At 54.7% G+C, this 21770-nt stretch overlaps 4 protein-coding genes across 4 annotated transcripts; 2 read left to right on the top strand and 2 right to left on the bottom strand.

Annotated features, from left to right (window-relative positions):
* Window positions 1-3312: 3312 nt before the first annotated feature.
* BESB_067200 (uncharacterized protein) lies at window positions 3313-5599 on the bottom strand (the record flags this gene model as incomplete). The annotated part of the gene is made up of 6 exons (XM_029365113.1): window positions 3313-3371; window positions 3802-3894; window positions 4231-4297; window positions 4831-5068; window positions 5244-5289; window positions 5590-5599. The coding sequence occupies 6 exons, from the start codon at window positions 5597-5599 to the stop codon at window positions 3313-3315; spliced, it is 513 nt and encodes a 170-aa protein (XP_029218696.1).
* Window positions 5600-6952: 1353 nt separating this feature from the next.
* Window positions 6953-9473, top strand: BESB_067190 (putative proteasome subunit alpha2, protease of the acylase family and NTN hydrolase fold; the record flags this gene model as incomplete). The annotated part of the gene is made up of 6 exons (XM_029365112.1): window positions 6953-7000; window positions 7045-7233; window positions 8041-8174; window positions 8479-8595; window positions 9024-9187; window positions 9334-9473. 6 exons carry the CDS (start codon window positions 6953-6955, stop codon window positions 9471-9473), a joined length of 792 nt encoding a protein of 263 aa, XP_029218695.1.
* Window positions 9474-11083: 1610 nt separating this feature from the next.
* BESB_067180 (uncharacterized protein) lies at window positions 11084-14540 on the bottom strand (the record flags this gene model as incomplete). Its single annotated transcript, XM_029365111.1, has 4 exons — window positions 11084-11528; window positions 12285-12814; window positions 13063-13114; window positions 14173-14540. 4 exons carry the CDS (start codon window positions 14538-14540, stop codon window positions 11084-11086), a joined length of 1395 nt encoding a protein of 464 aa, XP_029218694.1.
* Window positions 14541-18233: 3693 nt separating this feature from the next.
* On the top strand, window positions 18234-20294 carry BESB_067170 (inorganic anion transporter, sulfate permease (SulP) family protein; the record flags this gene model as incomplete). The annotated part of the gene is made up of 1 exon (XM_029365110.1): window positions 18234-20294. The coding sequence occupies one exon, from the start codon at window positions 18234-18236 to the stop codon at window positions 20292-20294; it is 2061 nt and encodes a 686-aa protein (XP_029218693.1).
* Between the last annotated feature and the right edge of the window lie 1476 nt (window positions 20295-21770).

The raw sequence follows: 21770 nt of genomic DNA, 5'->3' as shown, positions 1-21770 counted from the left end.
GGAAACTGGATTCGTCCTCTACCACATCTAGTGCTTCCATCGTCCGTTCACTGTGCCTGGTCTGGATACAATCTCAAACGATTCGAAAGAGGCAGATCGGCGGTCCCTTACCGACGTGGAGGTGGATGATGATCTCTGCTTCGCGGCTTGTGACGCATCCATGCCTCCATCTGCCAAAGAGTTAGTCAGTAGCTTCTTTCGGTTTTTACCTGGTGAGCGTCGTCTTGTGCTAGATGCTTTGGACACGCCTGAAGTCAGCGACATGTAGGACCCGCTTGAGCGACTTGTGAAGGAGCAACGAGACTTACACGCTCATGGAAGTTGAGTTCGAATGGGAGTCTCATATTTGGCATAACGGAGGGTTTTTTTCTCTAAGATGAAATGCACAATTGGTAGCCGGTCGGTGTGGGTGGCGGCGAGCAGCGCAACTGCGTCCGCCGGTTTAGGGCTGTTGTTCGCAACCCGTCAGCACGCTGAAGCACTGCAGGAGACTGCTGTCGCTCAAAATGGCCATCCCTAAGGGGCACTTCGTCGGCAACACACGGCGACCAGGTTCTACAAAATGACGTAGTAGCCCGTAGTGGACACTCTGGCAAGCTTCGTTTGTGCAAGGCGACTTGAATTCTGTCCGTTAATCAATGTTAGTCACTACAGTGCTTTAAGTCGTGCGTACATCTCACTCCTACTGCGACATCGAATGTTCCGGCATGGGTCAGGTTGTCACTCCCAAGCGTGTCATTGATCGTACTCATTGGAAGCTGGATCTATCTTATCAAGTGGCATGGTACGTGTCAATACCTAGAACCTTTCACCCCCCGCCTTCTGATGGAACCTTAACCCTAAAGCTGGATTACTAGTCTCACACATAAAAAGATTCTGATGGCATCATGAAGAAATGACTGGATCCTCCAGACGGCTCGAGGCAATGCATTTTAACCAGCAGCGAAAACTCCGGACGGATGGTGTGTATCAAATGGATAGACGCGCATCTATGTGTTAGCACGCGATATAACACGTGCCAGAGCGTGTGCGTATCATACGTAGATCGGTTGTTGACGCCGCCGCTAAAGTTCCGTTTGGGATGAAGGAGAGCGCCATGCAGCCGTGAGTACCGGGGAAATACGCTCGCAGAAACAGCAGCGTCTTCTCGGGTGAGAGATACAACAGCAACGAGCAACCACGAAGGCCCCACAAGCAGCACGTCTCAGCACCTGCGGCACTGCCAGTGCCTTCATGCGCCAAACTCGCGGTGGGTACAGCAGCCGCCAAATCAATTTCTTCCAGGGAAGGTCGAAGCTGCGTCCTGTATAAGCATCGAAAATGCGACCGCGAAGAAGGTAGGATGGCACCACGGCCTTCAGATTGACGAGCCCTACTGTCTTGCAAACCCGGGTTCATGTCCCCTTTGTTGCGTTGCCCCTGAAGTTCTTTGCTCTTCTTTTCGTGTTGCTGTGTGGACAGAGGGATGGATCAGTGGATGGTAGAAGAGAACTCGACCTGCATTCATGATTTCTGAGTGCGTTGAGGGAAGCCAAAGAGGGAACTCCTGGCACGTGGCAGACATTGTTGAAACCTGTTCGTTTTGGCGATTGGGGTTGACGAATGATGCTCTTGCATAGATCAGGAATACATGTGACGCCTGCGGTAAAGAGCTTGATATAAAAGCGCGACTGCCACAAGCTCGTCAGAACCCCGGTGTTAAGTGTCGCTGACTTGCTTATGTGCTTATTCGCTTCTAGCTGGAACCTTGGGACTGGGCGCAAGCGCTCTTCGGCATCAGCCGTCCTCCAAGAGGTCTTGTTTCCGCCTTTTACAGGAACAAGGGCCAGCTGCCTCTTTCAGACATGTTCCCGCGATGATGTGTACCAACTGTCGAATATGTCGAAGCGCCACTGCAACCACAACTGGAGTGTACACGCGAAATACAACAACACGCGGGCGCGGCACTCGCCTTGTACAGTATTCATGTCCGTAGTTTTGATAAATCACTAACTGACGAAGCACACACCGGACAGTCGAGGCGCAAGCCGCTCATCGCCACTGGTGCTGCCGTCGAAACCGAAACGAAACCGATATGACAGTAGTAGTATGTCACGTAATGAAGACGGACGCGACACTCAGCAGTCTCGCTAGAATATCAGTGCTCCAGACTGCGGGTACTGCGAGTGAGAGACGGCTTCTCAATGACTATTATTTGAGATGGCGCTGCAAGCGGTTTAAGAAATTTGTTTTGCCTCTTCCAGCTTTGGCGTCAGTTCGTTTCGGTTTGCCTTCTTGCAGCGGGAAGTCACACCGGAACCGCACTTTGTCTCGGCTGGCAAAGTTGTCGCCAACCAGCACTCTGTGAATGATTTCGCCAGCTTCGGGAAAGGTTTTCCTCTCCAACAGGCGCGCCTCCTTCTCAGAGAAGGGTTCTTGTTTAAATTTCTCCAGTAGCGCTCGTTCCCTCGGCTTCCCGAGTCCAAGCCGAAGAGTCAGGTAAGACGCTGACCCAAGTGCCCGATCCAATCCCGACAAAACCAGACTGGCACTGCCCTCCTCACCGTCGCCTTCAATGATTGAAAATTGCCCAGGCGAGAGCCTCGTGCAGCTGGATACCGCCAAGACGGATGCAGGATGTATCCTGAAAAGCCTTGCCAAATTGAGAATCGATTCTTTGCACGTTTCAACTTCCCCCCAGGGCAGTGCCAGCACCAAGTGTGGAGCTGTGGTGCACACCCAGGCCTTGCAGCTGCTGTGAGGCAGCCACAAAGACGAACAGGGTTTGTGGTGGGGCTTCCAGATAGAGGATGCCGCTTTCTTTATATCCGCTTCCTCGGGATTTCTGCTCGTACTCGTCGCCAGAAATTTTAGAAAGGCAGCGCACACAGATCCCCTTCTCGGCACATCCTGACCTCCATGTTGGAGGTCAGCTCTCGAGTTGCCGTCCACATTCACAAGCAAGAACGGCAGAGGGCGGGGAACGCGCAGCTGCGGAGCGTCAAGTTTCAAGCCCTTCGACGCGGTGCTAGGGCTTACCACCAGAAGACGCGGGTTCGCTCGAGAGCTGGCGGGCAGAAGCGGCACTCGAGGTATCATGATCGATGCAGTGGGCACGCTCCCTGCCGCTTGCGGATCGGTAAGGTCGTCTGTTGCCGCCGCAGGTCCGCAGGCGGGTGTGTTTGCACCCTACTACGGGCAGCTATACACAGCAGTCACGAGGTTGGGGGTAGTTCAGAAAGAAGCCAAAACGGAGCAGAAAAACACGGTTTGGGGACCACATCAGCCGAGACGGGGCCTCCACGCGAGGCTCGAAGCGGACGGTCTCCTGACCTAGCCGCTAACGCAAACGGCGAAGCCGGAGATTATCAAGGCACAGCCGACGATGTCTTCTGCAGCAGACATGCGGACGCACAGCACAGACATACGCGCATGACGGCACAGACGCCAGACGCACCCCAGCGGTGCAAAACGCGCAAGCTACTCCCGTCGCCGCATACCTCGTAGCGCCACCGCACAATCGAGAGGATCGAATGGGCATACCACAAGTGCGAGATTAGAGCTAGCGGAAGGTGAACACAATTCGATCTCTATCTGCTGTAGACGCTAATGGGTTTGATCGGATTACAGACGGCATGGAAGCGCCGCCATATGCCCGGGTTATTCCCCAGACGATCCCAAGCCTCCGCGTAGCATACGCCCTGCGAGCGCGGCTGATCTTTCTTCGGTGCACCGCCCCAAAATCCGATGGCAGCACCCACGGCATAGCTTTCTGGTTTCAGACGGCTGGGAGACGGCACATAAGATTTGCTGGAGACCTACGCATCGAAGGAAGGCTCTTGTTAATAATTGCTTCGGTGAGAAAAGTAAACAGGAACGCCAAGGTGTTCGCCAGAGGGGCCGTGATGCACAGGTCTGCAAACAAAAGGGAGTGGCAAGCAGCGGAATGAAGCTCGTTCTCCGTTCCATGTGCCTTCCCACGTCAAGGCATGCGAAGCGTTGGTAAAACCTCCCGCCGTAGCCTGGGCCCTACGGCTAACTCGAGTTAGCGGGGCGAGTGCATCTTCGCTGCGTTCCTCCGGCCTCCCAGCAATCGGTCTCACGCTCACGCCGCAAACTCCAAGCACGAGTACAGAAAAAAGTTAAAACTCTCCGCCAGCTCCGCCAGGCGGCAACGACGCCAGAAGTCACCTTTTGTTTATTTGGCAGCGACGGCGGCTGCATGCCCTAGACGCTAAAACTCCAACTCACCGTACTCTCCCAGGAGGTAATAGTAGCACAGCGAACCGCACTGGTTCAGGAGATAGGGGAAAAAAACCTGACGAACGACGCGCCGCACAGAAGACGCAGAACGGCGCGCTTACGCGGCAGCCTGCGCAAGGCTACTTCGTCCACAGGGCAAGGTCTGCCCCGCATCACCGAACCGACGCACACCTCTCCATAGTTATGTATGTCGCTGAGAGCACGTCACGAGTTCCTCCTGCTACCCGAGGGCACTCGCAGCCTACGAGGCACCACGCGAATGCAAGGCGACGCAACGCATACACTACCCGCCGCAAAACGCAGGCCGTGGAAAGCTGAAGGTCGCAGTATAGCAGCGCCTGGCGCAAGGGTGGCAACTGTCTACGGTTGTCTCAGAGCCCACAGAAATTCGTGTGATCTCCAGTTGTGCGGATCCGCGAACCATGAGTTACAAAGGAGCAAGCAGCTGAGGTAGGAGCAGCCTACGACACATGCGCTTGCGTTCCGAAGCGCCGTTCAGGCAACGCATGCGGACACTAAAAACGTGCAGGATCGGTCGTCAAGGCGCAGGGTACGCAAAAAAAAAGGACAATTATTCCTCTCTCTTACTCGCCACTGCGTCAGTAGCCTGAAAATCGCAACAAAAGGAGCTGTTATGCCGTTTGCGTCCTTCTTTCCACGTGACTGCGGAAAGCTGCCTTCATGGGCCTTTCCGGAAGCGGCCTCGGAACTCTTGGCGGCGAGGCCGCCGTTGCGCATCAGAGGGACGGTCGCGCCCCAAAGAAGCCCGACTCCCACGAGCCCTGAAAACACAGCAAGGAAGAATGCGACACAGAGCGGCGGGACGCTCCGGGATATGCAAGTTGGGGGCGTTCAAAAGACGGTAGACGAGAGGATTTTTAGCGCCCTCGGGAATCCTCGACGACGCCTTGGGCAGAGCAACCGTTCCCGCTTCATAGGCTCGTGTTTCCTCAGGGGCGACATGGATGCAGAAGAGTTGAGTCCAGTAACTCGCGAAATACGCGAGTAAGACAATCTCTTTGAGTCCTGCAGGAATGAAAGCCGCTCCTGTGCGCAAGCGCCCCCCAAGGGTACAGCCGGCTCGCCAGAGCGCAGTTGAACGCGAAAAACATAGCTGTTTAGCTGTCTCGTGGGAACATGAAAGCGAAAGAAACTCTGTCGCAGCTGGCGAAGACAGCAGGCGGCATTTGTGGCATTTCCCTACGGTGTTTGGCGGCCGTGTCCATCCGCGGTGCGAACACCCTGGATAGTCGTACAGGCCGCTGTCGGCAGCCGACGGAGCGCGGGATGTGTAGCCAAGGTTTTTGTGAGATCAGCAAGCAGCGGGAAGAAGCCACGGAGCCTCACCTAAAATCATGATCTTGCGTTTGGGACGTCGTCCGGGTTTATGCTTGTCACTCACAGGGTCACGTCTCTCAGCTGCCTGTTCGCATAGGGTTCCTTTTCCCAGCAATATCTATGGAGGGAGCTAGGCCTTACAAGACACGAAACACAGAGCCAACACAATGTCTGTCAATCAAGATCGTGTGTACTTCGTAGCAGAAAAGAAAACCACAAAAAGCCGCGGAACTGTCAACGGCCTCGGAGGCAGTGAGCGTCAGCAGCGCCCAGTTGAGGTCAGCAACGGGCGCAGCCACCAGCGGATGCCGGGTGCCGCCGTCGGACGGTCACAAGGTCTGGAGACGCCTGTCTGCAGAACTGAAAAGAATGTGATTCCATATATACGCATCCACGAAGACTGTCGAAAACAGACACGAATGCCTGCGAAAGGCCGAGGCCCGTTGACCACCGAGGCCACCTGCCTCATCTACCGGACGTGTGCGGTGTCGAGACAGCTGACGCGGCGCCGAGGCCCGGTAAGGCTCCCTCCCTGCGACACAAGACTCTTCTCAGTTGGAAAAAAGACTACTTGACAAGCTTTCGGCAATATGCGCCGATCTGAAGTGAAAATAAGTTTTCTCCTTCGCGGAGCAAAGAGCTCTGCCTCCACCGTTGTTTTTCCTCGGTGTCATCGCACTCGAAGAAAAGGCGTGCGCATGCACCTAAAAACAGTACCCCTAAATTACCTTCCCCGACTGCTTTACTAGCCTCTGCTGCGGCTTAAGAGGAGGACACTTTCGTGTTTCCAGCCAGTTCTTCTGTCTTTTTTCACTTTCAACAAAGTGCATTTTCTCCTGTGTACTCGCCACGGCTGTCTGCTATGGTGTCAGAAACGGGGGACAGCCGAACTGCGTAGAGAACCCGGTCGTGCGGCAAGAGAGTCCTCCTTGCCGTCTACTGTCTTGCTCGTTCTCCGCCCGACTGTGCAGTTGACTATCTCGTATGAGCTCTCGCGATTGTGCGTGAGCATTGTCTTTTTCGTTTCCGGTGTGAACAGGACGGCTTGAAGCAGGGCTTCGCCTTCCACCCTCTTTTGCCGCCGAGTTGTCGGGTGTGCCTTCGGCAGCTTCTGGCGTGTGTACGGCGTCATACTCCGGGTTGCATACCCGTTCCTCTCTCAGTGTACTGAAGGGGAGTTCTCTTTGGAGTGTTAACTTTCTAAAACGGTCTTCGTGTTCTGGTTCGTCTGCTTCGCCTCTTGTTTTCGAAAGCGCCTGTTGCGGCACGTCTACCAACACGGCGCCGAAGCTTCTCAAAACTACTCCCTCCGTGTGCGTCCAAAGACCGCAGCCGTTTCTCCGTCTTTCTAGGATTTCTTAAAGTTAACAGTATGGCGGGTGAAGGAGAGTACAGCTTCAGTCTTACCACTTTCTCCCCAGTGGGAAGCTCGTTCAGATTGAGTATGCGCTCAACCGCGTGCAGCAGGGAGCGCCGGCTCTGGGCATCAAAGCCAAGAACGGCGTCGTCATTGCCGCGGAGAAGAAACTCAGCACCCCTCTCATCGAAGAGTCCTCCGTCAGAAAAGTTGAGCATTTCACGCCCAACATCGGCTGCGTCTGTGCGGGGATGCCCGCGGATTACAGAGTAGTCATGAAGAAGGGTCGAAAGGAGGTGAGGCATTTGTGACCGAAACGTAGCGCTGAAGGTCGAAGGCCGGCGAATCTGCATTTGCCATGGAGAGACTACAGCCAAATTTCTTTTCTGCGTGTGGATGGAAACAAGTGGTGTAATCTGGGCGACGGCATGCATAGTCATGTTTCAGTGTTATTACGTGGGAAGCACGGCGCGTACTTTCTCAGCTCGCTTATGTGTGCTGCTCCCTCTCACACCTTTACGTAGGGCGCAGCGTCTGTACGGGCCTTCGGCTCTCTTGAGCACCACAGCTGCGTGTCTGCCGCGCGTGTAACTTCTAGCGGTTGTTCATGCACGCCAGGCTTCATTCAAACAAGGCAAAGCCGTAGAGTCTGATGTTGCAGATCCCGTCGCTTGTCAAGACAGCCCTGTGTTTTTCCCTTTCCACCGGGGGGGTGTTCTGTCCCCTGATCACTCGCCATGTGATGCGGCCAAGCACGTGGAGTGTGTTAACGTGCGTCGGCGTTTCATTTTTTTTCCAAAATTAACCTGTTCCAAACCGGGTAAACTGAGCGGCGCGCTGCCAGATGCGAAAAATCGCGCGTTCTGTGTATCTGACGAACGCAGACGAAGGTCTCCTTGTCGTATGTGATGTCGTAATGCGGACGGTGCGACATATTTCTCGGAATCTTGCTCTGCAGACAGGGTGGAGGGGCACGACATGAAGAGGCGCAACTCGAGTTCATGTGACCTTGAAGCGGAGGTCTCGGGGTGTTTTGTTTTGTCTCCGCAGTCCGATTTCTTGAGTGTTTCTCTCCCATCCTTAATTTCCTGTGATGCATGCAGGCAGCGGCTTACAACCTCTTTTACAAAACTCCGATCTCCGTTAGCCAGCTCGTGCAAGACGTTGCAGCTGTCATGCAGGAGTACACGCAGTCGGGAGGTGTCCGCCCTTTTGGACTTTCTCTTCTCGTTGCGGGGTGAGCAGAGACGCTGTAGATGAAGCTTTTCTGGAGGAGATTTAGACGAAAGAAATACTTTAAATCGCTTCTGTACGCACGTGGCGTCCTTAGGATAGCAACGCGCACCAGCATTTCAGTGTGCACGCTCAGCGGACAGCAATGTTTTCTTTCAGAGTCCGCCAACGCCTCCTATAGGGCAACGGCTCCTATTGGTGATCCGAGTGCGATTGGTCTGTTTCATCTGAGCTCATAGGGGGTTCACGCCCCGGGCACAGCAGTGCTTTCTGACGCCCGCATTCTTTTGCTCCGTCTGTTTTTGCAGATACGATGAGTACGGTCCTCAGCTGTACCAGGTGGATCCCAGCGGTGCCTATTTTGGATGGAAAGCTTCAGCGATCGGCCGCGATATGCAAAATGCCAAGACCTTTCTTGAGAAGCGGTAAGAAAAGGTAAAACTTTGCCGTGAGGCGCCGGCGCGCGGTCAATATCGGGTTGCTGTTCTTTTGTGATCACAGTTACACGGCGTTTGCTATCGCAAGTGCAGCGCGGGCTGCTTGCAGAATCTTGATTGTCTGTCTCTCGTAACCGGAGTCATCTTCAGCGTCCTAGGAACTTTGTCTTTGTTCAGTCGATTTGTGTTGGGCGGTCGTGCGTGTCTTCACGTGTCGTCTGGGCACGGCAAGAATAACTGCGGACGCGCTGGAGGAAATCTGGACTCTATAGCTGTTTAGCCGAATACACTACATCGTGAAAGCCACAGCTGGGTTGAGTGACGTGTGGCTGTCCATGTTTCCGCTTGATTGAGCGTTCCTTTTAACGGCCTGCGTTTGAATTTCTGTTTCTGATTTCTGTATGTTGTCCCCTCAGATACAACCCGGATATCGAACTGGAGGACGCCATTCATACTGCAATCTTGACTTTGAAAGAAGGCTTCGAAGGAGCGATGAACGAACACAACATCGAAATAGGAGTCGTTGGTGAAGACCGGAAATTCCGCATTCTGACACCTGCGGAAATCAAGGACTACCTGGGTGAGGTTGAATAAGAGTACGGTTCGAGACATTGCCTGAAAACGTCTGTCGTCGTCGGTGCACATGGCCGCCATAATTCATCTGAAGCCGTAGGTGTATCCCGTGCTGCTCGTGAAAAGAGCGTCTAGCTTGTTTACTTCGTTCAGGGCCCGCGTGCGCTAACCTGCAGTTGATTTTCAAGGCCATCCTTCCTAAACACCAGTGCGACCAAACTAGGACTGCTGAAGGAATGCCCTTAAGTCGTCATGCCATTGCACCGCCTCCTGCAGGAGGCCGCTCTTTCTGATTCCGCGAGTCACGATAGCGTACGTACCGTACGGAAAAAGTCACTTTTGGACGACACCAAGCCTTTTCGAGTCAACTTACGGGAAGGCATGAATGGTATCTTTTGGGTCGGTCGCCCTCCCTCACGGGTGTGAGAAAAGCCAGTAAAGCATTTCGGGTGGAATTGTTTCCGTGACGACGACACTGACCTGCGCTTGCAGCATGCTTGATGGTGAAGTGGGAATCGCTCATCGCAGTGGTCGCCCTCAGGAGTGGGCTGACAATCTCGTGACGCGTAGACAAATGATATACTGACGACGGAGCGAAAACGTCGTGGAATGTCGAGGATGTCAGAGTAGATAGCCACACATCTGCGCACGCAAAATTGTCCGCTTGCAAGTGCGACGGAGTTATCCGTGGTTGTCTCTCCCTGGTTAGCTTCAGATCGGGTGTGCGTCAGTCGAGGAAACCGGGTAGCACGTCTTGTTGGGATGCACAAGACTCATGTGAACAGATTTCTAGCGTAAGTGACGGCAAATCGGTCCAGCGGCCGGGAGGACCTGAAGAGTGGAGAGCAGGCCCAATAGCTGCTACTCATTTGTCCTTCTCCTCACGAGGCCGGTCCGACGCAAGTCTGGTGGGGCCACTGCCAGGAATGTAGGCAGTATGTTCGCACTAGAAAGAAGTCATTGGGTGGCGGTTGATAGCTGTCGCACTCCAGGCCTTTCTTACCAGGGACCATAAATCCGCCGGAACAACAGGATAACGATGCAAATATCATCCGTGGAGAGGTCCAACTCGAAGGCGCAGCCGTGGACGGGAAACCGCTCCCCCAAAGCGTACATCATGCTACGCAATCTAGTGCCTTCAGTCGACCGGCCGAAGATGCGCCGTCTGACTTGCAAGATTAGTGGTAAAAAACTCACCTCAAGCGAGAAACTGTTGGACACGCTTAGATGCAGCCATGAGGCACTGGTGTGAAGCGGAAAAAAAAGACAGCGATACAGTTCGTTGTTTACTTGGTGCTTGAGCATGAGCAGACCATCTTCGAAGTTTCCGTCACTTACAACTCATCGGCCGCCGTTTCGTCACTGACCTGATATTTCCCCCGTAAACTTTAGGAAGTTTAGGGTTTAGGTACTGCGACAAACGTGACGTACCCGCGGAGCCACCCCACCAATCGTGTGTTCCCTGTAGATGTTTCATCCATCCATCAGACGACATCAGATGCATCTCAACCGGACGCTGGGCTCCCAGCCATTGCCCTTCTCACACCTGTCGAAGATACCACTTCTAAGCAGCGGGGACAGCGTCCACAGCCCCGGCGCACGAGGCTGTCAGTCTGTTGAATTCCAAACTGTTCGCAGTCGGCCAACGGTGGGCTTCCACGTGAACCGTGTCTGCCAACCTCTGGTGCTGGTGTCAGCTCCGGTGTAACATCTTCTCTGGGCCCGGGACTTCCAGAAGCACCACCTCCACTGAGACGGCGTCCAGGCATCGGAGGCATAGTCGCTCTTATACCCACGTTTAGAGAGCTGCTGAGTCCGCCCCGTGAGCGACCTCTTTCCCCCTGGCCCCGTGCTGACACTAGTAGTATGCCGGTAGAGCTATGTTTAGGTAGCCTCGCATGTTTCACGTTGTACTGAGCTGGCTCAATATCTTCAAAGTGGCTTTTTCAGACCCCGGTCCTCTGAGGACGAGCGGGATGGATGATGGAGATCGCACGAGCTTCTTGGCGACCGCCGGAGGCGCATCTCCTCTCGCGCCGTCCGCCCGCTCCCCCCCTTCAGAGGAACGCACAGGTGCCGGTCCTGCCCGGCTGCCTTGGGGAACAGTTCCACAAGTATTAGTTGGACCGCTGTCCGCCCTGCGGGGAACGACGGAAGCTGGCTCTCCGGCCGTCGGACGTGGAGGACTCTTTTTCGAAGGTGGACAGGGTTTTGCCGCCTGTTCTCCCTTCGCCTTGTTTTCCGCAGCCCGTGGAGGAGATCGAAGAACCTCTTCCATCACCTTTCGCCCGTATCCTTTTTCATACAGTTCCATCTGCAGGTACTGCGACTCGATGTTCTTCTCGAGCCTACAGGTAAATTGCGCAGACCCGTCTCATGCACCACCGGAGTAGCTCTGGCCTGCAGCGCTCACCCTGTCCCCGCTTCGTATCCAAGCGACTGTTCCAGGTACGAGAGTCTGCTTACCGGCGGCATGAGAGAAGTAGAGAAAAAAACCTATCGAAATCAGTCTGTTGCATGTTCACCAAGTACTGGTATGTAGGCCCAAGTCGTGCGTAACGGCTGAAAGCGCGGTGCATAAGAAAGTGGACACCCCCACCCCAAACATACATCACACACACGCACACACACACACGATGTCGTCACAGGCGAAACAATCGTAGGCCAAACAGCGGAGTCGCAACGTTTCCCTGAGGAAGCACTCCAGCAAGTCTTTGAGTCCTGAAACTGCCACGAGTGCGCATCGGTATGCGACTCTTCGCGACGTGTCCAGCTCTTGCCCCGCTGAGGATGACTGAAAGCCCTCCCGTTCTGATCTGGAAACAACGGCGTTTTCCGTGGGATAGAGACCAGTTCGTCTGCATCAAGCAAGGCAAGGCAGGGTCGGCGACGCGCCAACCAGGTGAGCCGACAGAGCAAGCCATGGATTCCGTGTCACATGACGTGAGTAGTAACTCGTGAACGATCAGCCGGCCTTTCAGGCCAGTTGCTCGAGCTCTGAGTCTGCTCCTGCAACACAAGAGTTGATCGGTTAGCGAGAGAACACACGAAGGCGGCGGCAGCGTAACGGCACACATGCCTCGCCGTACGTCGGTAAGGCTTACGGAGACGAGGGGTCGATAAGCTCGCCGTTCACGTCGCCAGCACGTGTGCGTGGCGCTGGCGAACTGGAAGGGCTTCGCATGGCTTTGGAAATGTTTATCGCAGTGCTTGGATCTGCGGATGAGAGGCCTTTCCTATGCTTTAGCCGCGGACTAGGGAACGCTGAGTCACCACCGGCGAAGAAGAAGGGACTCGACAGCCCCTTAACGGGAGGGCTCGCATAGCCGGCATGCAACGCCGGTGAGTCGCCACCGGCTGTGGTGGAGCTTCTCACAGGGGCGCCCCGCCGGCCTGGCGATTCCCGTCGGCCGTCGTTGCCCTCGAGTATTCGAGCTGTGGCTCGCCGCAGCATTTTCTTCTTAAGACCGGCTTCCACATCCAGGATCTCAAAGTGGCCTCGCCCGTATACGCTGTCAACAGGCCAGTACTCCGGTCTGCTATATGCGCAATGGCTTCGAAACGGCACTTCTGTACGGTCGCACAATGCCTGCGAAACTTCCGGGAACTCCACGTCGTCATATGGGGCGCATTGCTGCAGAGCACAGAAAACAGCTCGCAATCCTATGGCACCATCGTATGCGCGACTACTAACTTGCTACGCAATTCGGCGCTCCGTAGCATCACAGCGTAGCTGCGCTAGGGAGAATTGTCTCTCAAATCACCGTCCCCATACCAGTGCTCGGCTCAAGAATGGCGTACTGCGTACGCAGCAACAAGGCTTACCTTCGGCAAATGCGCCATGTACAAAGATGTGTCGTCAAAAAGCAACCGCACACTTACCGACAAGTCACCGTATTCCCATACGCCCAAACCTGCTGCTGAAGCAAGGTCTCTGGAGAAAGCAACACAAAAGGAAAAGGCGTACAGCGACGGATTTTAGACAGCACCGAGCACACTACTCAGTGGTATGCCCCTTGTGAAATCTCAATTGTCAGCGAATACCGCAAGACTCGACTAGGTTTCTCATGGTCATGTCTCGGCGGGTCCATAGACCGCATAAGAAAAAGTGAAACACTTGAAGCCTCTATCTTGGGACTCAGTGCCGCAGGCGCAGCGGTGCAGGCCCAAACCCTGTCGCACGCTGACTGAGGATAGAAGCTGAAACGACAGTATCCGCCAATTGCTACATCTGATGCAGCCAACTACGCTGTTGGACAGCAGGAGACCTCGAACTATCGGTGTGCCAACACACCGTGCTGCTGTCCGTTTTGACGAAGTGGGTGGATGGCTGCATTGGAGAGTGTCGTTGGCGGCATTGCCGGATAACCTGGGGAGTGATAGAGGAGGGCGGAGAAAACATAGTATCCGAGGGAGGGTCACAGCCATGGCAGCTCCTGACCTACACAACGGTTACGCCATTTACACTTCCCGTCAGCCTAAATGGAAATCAACAATCATGCGGTGCCACAAGAGCGCGGGCTCTTCACAGAGAAAAACATCGTCACGTGAGACATTGCCTGGATACTCTAGGGAGACTTTGCAGGTACCAGTTGTTTGCAGCGCCCAAGGTTGATGCCTGTTGTGCATCGAAAACACCACTACGCGCACGAAAGTGTTCCACACCGACAAGGCTCTTCAGGCTGGCTAGGCTCTTTCGCCTCTACTGGGGACTGCCAGCTCGTTAAGACCGCGGCCTCCCCTGCATGTCTCCTCCACAGAAAGCACAATGCAACAGGGCGAGGGACAGCCGCCGGTGCGCGTGACAAAGCTCCGATAAGCGGAAATAGTCGTGCAGTTCCGCTTACTCACATCAAGGAAGTGGAAGCGCTGCTTTGACTCACACCAACGGCACCGAAGTCACTGACGCAGAGGCACTAGGCAGGGTTTGGTTGATGTCGAGCCCAACCCATGGACTACACTGTGCACAACAGGAACCGTGGCTAGGCTTACGGGGCCTCCGTGGCGGCTTTAGTCATGTCTTCCTCCGTGGTATGATTACCTCCGTGACCGACGTCCACGTTTCGTTGCCACTCCGCGGCGTTTCGCTGGTACAGTTCCATGTACTGCTGGATTGGCCGCATGTAGTGGCAAGGGACGAAAAATCCCGGTTGACACCGCTGTCTGATCTCTGTCTCCAGCGCCGTATTCCAAACCGGTGGGATATCGCGCGGTCGATTACTAATGGATTCACTCTTATTCCTCCATGCCACCCGTTGTGTCTGCAGCTTTTTCTCATGTTTCCGCTTCTCCACCTGCCGCTGGCTCAAGGCGTTTTCCGTATACAACGGGGTCTCCTTGTTCGCCGCCTCTGGCTGCATTGCGACGCTCCCTAGAATGTCAAGTGCGTTGCATTGACCCTCTAAAAAGCCTTCCACTGGACAGCAAGCTCGTTACATCGACGGTTAATATGCTTTTGCTTTATTCCCATATGGTCTCAAGAAGAGAACGGAACGCTACGCCGTTGAAGAGGAAGTGGGAGGCCGCTTCTTGGCGGTCAGGCTGGCGACCTTGTTTCATCGACAGGCCGTGCAGCCCGCCCAACCCTGTTGATATGAAATGAATCTAGATATGATGACGAGTCCAACAAGTGTCTCACGCCTTATGAAATGAGGAGGCTAGCCACAGGAGACGTGTTGTATCGCCGTGTTCTGAACGGAAGGAGACGCTGCTCGGTTTCCCGAGCGAAGGCACAAGCGTAGATCCTACCCAGCGGGTGACTTCCTGGAACTTGCAAGGGCGGTGCCGTAAAAAAAAACTTCGCAATCTGCGGATGCTAATGTACTGCTCGGTGGTGGCTACTGCCGCAAATAAGGTTTCGGAGTGTCGCTCTCCTGCTGGGAGAATCGATCGAGGTCTCGCGCGAATGGAAACAGCAGTGGAATGCAACTGAGCATCCAGCGGTCCACGGGAATGAGTCATGTGGGCTTAGAACTGGCTACCTCTTACTGGAAAGCATGGCATGCAACAGCGTGAACCCTCATACACGCCGACTCAGGACAAACACGAGGTATGAATCATGATACGCCTCTCTCATCAAGTTTCGGAGCTGGCAGCTTGCCGGTTAAACGATGTCCACTGCGCATGCAACGGTGCAGGGGACGGCGAGCTAGCGATACCCGCGCACGCGCAACGTCGCGGCATGCGTGACCTTTGTAACGAAGGTGAACCAAAATTCGAGCCAACCCACTCTCGACAGTGGCGGCATTGGACGCAACAGTTTCGTGTCTCATCTTCGCGCGAGGTACGCAGCCTCCGCCAGGAGACAAGCTACCTGCTGTCACCCGTCGCGCCAAATCCTGGCGGAGGCTGCAAACCTCGCACGTTTCAGACGATGGCTATGGACACCAGGACTTAATAAGCAAGGCGGTAAATGCCGTAAGGCTCAGCGGTGCTACACAGCCGTCAGGAAGCGCAGAGCTCTATGTTGGTCCTGGCCTGGGCAATGGCAGTGAACAACATGCAGGGAAATGAGCTGCCCTTGTCTTTAGCCTGCACGACACAGCCTCAGCCCATGTCAATGTGCTACGTCGTCTAACGGCTCTTGAAACATCAGTTGGCAGCCACGGAACTCAGTAGTAGATGCATTGTCGCCTCCTGTGTCATTGTGCTTAAAGAGATCTCGGGGCAATTCCCTCCGCTCCGCAAGCCTTGTGTTGCATGTTGTTCATCCTGCCCGAATCGGGGGGCCCATAGCCGACCTGTAGCGGGCGGGAAGGGCAACTGGGAGCCAGAGTTCTCTGTGTGGTTAAGCTTAGCAGAGCCAGTCGGCTAAGGCAGCCTATTTGCTTCCGCAGGCTGCTTGACGCCTTCGCGCCACGGACAAAACGACTGACTTCACGGTAACTTTTCACGGAAGCGCATTCTCCTCAGGTGGCGTTCTGTAGCGGCACCGCTCGAGGGGCTTCTGCAGTTTGTCACTGAGTCGTAGTATTGGTCAAAACCGTCGACAGTTTGTTATATTCACAGCGAGATTCGTTGTTGCTGCAGAAGTGCCACTGGCAAGATCCACGCTGAGTCACCGTGCCGCTCTGTGAGAGAGTCACCGCTGCACAGGGATTGGCCATTGGGTTCAGTCCTACGAACCCTTACGGTCGCATCTCTCTGTGCGACGGCCAACGACCCAAAAGTGGAGCCTTGGTGTCGGCAACGATGCGACACTGTAACTGATACGTCACCAAGTCGAAACAGGTGTATCCTTGTGAGTCAGTGATGGCGCGTGGATATGAAGCGGCCAGCGCACTGCAGCCGGCTGCTCAGCGTCTTCCCTGGGTATTGTGGGCTAAAGGTGGAAAGGACTACAGGCATTTCCTCGTTTCAGTGCATTCGAAAGTCAAGGCTGTCAGTTTCTTCAGGACCGGTCCTTGATGGCATCTTGTTATCCCGTCTTCTCTAGGTGCACAGGGGACAAAGAGGGTTTTCAAGGACACACCCTTGTGTTTGTACAAGAAAGACAGCAAGTCCTCTTCCACAGCTCCTGACTTGATAATCCTGATATATACCAAGGACGGCACATAAGCATACTAGCCCAATTGTGGACATAGTTTCTTACGTCACCAAATGCTCCTGAAGGTATGAGGAGTGCCAGGACAGCTCCGGGTACATGTGGCATGAGTCCCTCTCAGTGACGAAGTCTCTGCTAGTATCAGCAGGCCTGCCGCTCAGGGAAGGCCTACCAGCGGTTGACGGATGTGGACGTGTTGAAGAGGTGTACGAAGAAACGCTCCAAGTCACAAGGCAAAAAACAGAGAGCAAAGCAAACAAACCCTGCCTAGGGGCAGCTGTCAATAAAGTGTACCCTTAGGAAAGCTTTGGACGACCTCCTTGTTGCGCAGCGCGAGTCCCACACTAAGAGGAGTTGACAGGCCTCCCAGCTCGCCTGCGATGCTCTGTTACACCGACAGTTCGTGCTGCTTGGAGCGTCATCCGGATGAAAGGAAGCGACGGGTACCAACGATCTCGTCTCTGAGGACCCAAGGGTAGCACGGTGCCGTGTGACCCTGATACTCGGCAGTGTGTTTCTATATGAGTCGACCACCATAACTTCGTTCACAAACTAATCGTAGTCTACTTTGAGTGGCTTTCTTGGAGCTGTAGTGAGCAGCATGTCTTGCAGTCGGCTCGCTGCTACGTGGTCACTGCCACGGTGTGGCATGGCAGCGGTTCCGTAGCGCATCGTTGGTTCCTGCTTTCCTGGGCGTAGAGTTGCGTCACGGAGTGTCAAAGAGAGAGCTTCATGTGCAAGGGTGTCGTGCGGCGTTTTTCACCGGCTAGTGCTCTCCGCGGTTGCATAGGCAACCACGCGGCGACTGCCGGGCTCGGGCGGCACAGCCAGGCCACCGCGCAGGCGACGCAGGTCGGGCTCTGCGTCCGCATGCATGGTTCAGAGCTCTTGATCGAAATGTGCACGCACGTAACAGAGATGAATCTCACGAGTCAACAGCGCAGTACACCATCGCCCTGTCGCCGTCTCACTCACTAATTCTCAGGGTTGCGTTGCGCTTCCATGTGCTAAAGGGGTTTCCAAATACCGGCGAGCACAGGCGCGTGCCGTCGTAACCCCACGAGCACATTCTCAGAGGAAGTATAGCGGCCCTAGCTCTTTTTTCAGCTTGGCAAGACGTGTCCGCAGTGACTATGTAATTTTGACTCGGATCCCGCGGTGCTCGGGAGATTCCAACTCGAAGTCGTTGGCGGTCGAGTGCTCGCTTGAATGGAGCCGCAGTGTGACGCTCCGTCGAGCTGGCTTTTTCGGGCGACGTCAACGTGTGCCGGTGGAATGAATGAAGGAGTTTCTACTTTTCCACGCATATGTACAGTCGTGCGGCGTGTCAGATTGCCGTTCTCTTTTCGACGCTCTTGAGTAGGCTGACGTCGAGTCCCCCTGCTAGGTTCTCTGTCGTACGTTCTCTCGAAGAAGCGGTGTCCTGAGCCATCATCGAGGGGCCCGGCCGCGTACCAACCCGGAGGCGCCCACTCTTGAAGGGCACGCTTATGACGCTCCGCACGGCAGGATGGATAACTCGTGCTACATTCCGATCCCTCCGGAAAACGGAGGAAGCAGCGCGCGTGGTGCCACAGCGCAGCGTAGCGGGCAAGGAGTTCCACACGACACGCATCACCTTCACCCTGCAGATCGCGCCCACATAACGTGGCCAGCTTGTGGTCAGGCGGATGACGGTGTTGCTGGTGTCCCTGCCTCTTCTTTCCCGTCTCGTGTATCATCCAACAGCATTGTTCGTTCGCACTACTCGTACTTTGCGAGTTCGCCGCGCCGGATGTCTCTGCAGGAGACAGTTGCCACGCGAGGGAGACGCGGCAAGCGCGCGGGTCGATATTCAGCCGTTGTCCGCCTAGATTCCGCGCACACGCAGGTTCAACCCGAAGCGTCTGCTCGGCGTGCGGGCAGCGAGGCGAATGCAAACGCCGCCTGGTCACCGGAAAGGGACGTGGCTTGGGATCGGCAAGCGCCCGAGGCAAGTGCTGCTGCAGACTACTCTGGCGATGCTCGTGAAGCAGACGCGCGACCAACTGTAGATGTTTCTCTCTGCGAGCGAGTCGCCTGCAGGGCTCTCTCCCTTGTCGAGCAGGCCCACTTGATCGTGATGGGGGTCCTTATCGCGGTACTGGACAACATGCCGTACTCGACTCTTCTATTTCCCGCCAGTCATGCGCAGTTCGTGTCGCTGGGCGCGTCCGCCATTTTGACGACTACCGCTGTCAGTCAGATAGCCATGGCGCTGTTCTCCGCGTTCCCATTCGCCGTTGGGGCGTTTACCATCGAGAATGTCCCGTTTCTGCGATCCATCAGCATCGCCGTAATTCGAAATGCGGCTGCGAAGGGACTCGGCGATGAATGGGTCGTCAGTACCATCTTGGCTTGCTGGATAGTCGCCTCCTTCTTAACCGCGGCTACGTTCTATGTCTTAGGGGCCATGAGGCTTGGTCGCGTTGCCGATTACATACCCCACACGGTGCTTCTCGGCTGCATTGGTGGAATGGGGCTTTTTATGGTGACAGCTGCAATCGGTGTCACCGCAAACTGCGAATGGGAATGGACTGCTGACACGTTGGCGACAGTCCTCTCTGCTTCTGCTTTTCCGCGAGTTTGTCTTACTCTAATAGTTGAAGCTATTCTGATTGTTGCCGAGGTTAAGTACTCAAGTCCCACATTCACGCCAATATTCCTCTTGGCGTTTCCCGTGCTTTTGTACGTTTTCCTGTTCGTTTTCGGAATCCCGGTTGATGCAGCGAGGCGTGCTGGGTGGATTTTCGATGGTCCAACCCTGCCTTCGCCGGCTTCTGAGGGGGATCAGATAGCTGGACTGTTGGTTGCCGATGGTAGTGCGTCTGTCCTCAGCGGTCTTGGGGCCTCCACCTCGCTGCTGGGAGACGCAGGAGGCCACACAGCGAAGACAACTGGACTGGCGGATTTGGGTGCGGCACGATTGATTGTTCGGGAGACGCCTCAAAACAACCCAGATCTGAGTATCTACTCTCACTTCTCCATCAGAGCCGTGGATTGGCGCTGTGTGGCATCGCAGATGCCTTCGGTTGTTGCAATCATTGTTTTTTCTGTGCTTCATGCGCCCATCAACGTCCCTTCCCTCTCCCTCACAACAGGTGTCCCGTCCAGTCTAGATTACGAACTAAAAGTTCATGCTCTTGCGAGTCTAGCCGCGGCTGTCACTGGTGGATTGCAGTGTTACATGACATATTCTACTTCCACGCTGTTTTGGAAATGTGGCGTTAGAGAGCATGCGGCATCTCTCTTGGTAGGGGTTGGAACAGCTGCCTTGATGTTTGTTGTACCGCCCACTGTGATTCTAACCTACTTTCCGCGGCCTGCTGCGGCTGTGTTCATGTTGCACGTGGGCGTCGTCCTAGTGAACGACGGTCTGATTGCGAGCTTGAGCATTGTCTCCTTCGCTGAATATATTGTGATTATTTTTACCGCCGCGTTTATGCAGATCGCCTTTACCGACGGCCTCCTTGTTGGTCTTCTTCTTGCAGCGGCTCTCAAGTTGTGTCAGATTATCGTTGGCGCCATGAGACACCGAGGATGGGTTTCATGAGTGGCAATGGCGCCCATTTGGCGGCATGTCACAATGATGCTGCGCCGGGCATGAGAGTGGTTCAGCTCTCGTCATAGAGGAGTCCCGAGGCGCAGAGTGTGAAGTCTATGACTCAGAGGGGCGTCCTTCGCACCCTCACAGGATGAATGACCGTATTTTAATTCTGAATGCCTACACATTTGCCCTACCTCCTTATGGGTTTGTCTGCACGATGGATATTCACCGCGTATCGGTTCTCTTCATAACCTGAAACTTTCGGCATGTATGCGTCGACGTTCCAGCAGAAGTGATATCTATGCTGCTAATTCAGTAGTGCAAGCCTGCACATCGAAGTTCCGTCATACAATTTGTTATTTTGCTCCGTTTTCCGCGGCGCGGCGCCGCCGCTGGGATTGTGCAGAGGATCTGCAGGGGAGACGCGACTGTAGCCTTGCGGTACACAGTGGTGGCAGCATGACGCGCGCGGCCGTAGTTCTGTTGCGCTAGCTCCAACCTTCACGGATGCTGAGACGGCAATTTATGCCTCTAGTGGCATGTCGTCCGAGATACGGAGCACCGAATTGACCTATGCTACAGTGGGCCGTATTTTCCGGTTCTCAAGTGCTCGTCGCGTTGCTTGGGCCGTTCGTGGTTCACCACCGTCTTTATACTTGTTTACTCTGGCCTCGCCTTAGGTGCGTGTGTGCTCCAGGTGTGCTAAGGGAGCTCCTGTATGTTCGGTTCAGACTCATTTGGTACTTCGCTTTTCGCCTCTGGTTTGTCAACCCGGGGATGACTGAACATTTCTGGCGGTGTCTTCATTGGTGTGCAAAAAGAATCACACGTCGGCACATTGTACAGATGTGTATATCTGCTGGAATCGGCGACGTTTAAATTAATTTGCAAGATAGGCGTTAGAAGACGGTAACGGTGCTACGTGGTGAAATGGCTCAAAACGGTGTGAGCTCCGAAAGCATACACGCAGGGGAAGTCGCGCTATCCGACAGGCTTACGCGGATCCAGGCGCTCGATTCTTTTAGGTTTTTTAAGGCATGTTCACCTCAAAGGCAAGGCGCGCGGAGGGTGTTGCGCAGTCACTTAGTAGTAAGGTGTGGCGGTCATATCGCATCTCGCCCGTGTAAACGGGATTCGGAAAAAAAATTCAGTGGCCCGAGGCGTAGAGTACAACGAAGAAGCAAGGTAACGCTCTGTAAAAAAAGGGAACTGCTGATGTTCAGGTGAGCTCCTCTAGACACGGAAAGCTCAACACTGTCGTGCGATGATTTGCTGGTATCCCAGAAGTGTCTCGGGGAGCTCGCCGGGAGTAAAAACGCGGAAGCGAGCATATTAAGTGCGACGTGGAGAATCCTCTTCGAGTAAAGCGGTCGAAGTCAGGCTGACGTCTATCTCCTTTGTTTTCTGAAGGTGCTTCGAACATACGGATGTGAATGTAGCTGCCCAGGAGCTGGGCCGTGTCGACGTGTTTGCATGGGCGGT

Source organism: Besnoitia besnoiti, chromosome VI, assembly GCF_002563875.1.
Source record: "Besnoitia besnoiti strain Bb-Ger1 chromosome VI, whole genome shotgun sequence".
NCBI classification, from domain to species: domain Eukaryota; phylum Apicomplexa; class Conoidasida; order Eucoccidiorida; family Sarcocystidae; genus Besnoitia; species Besnoitia besnoiti.
The sequence above is the reverse complement of the archived record's forward strand: the minus strand, read 5'-3'. Positions and strand labels throughout refer to the sequence as shown.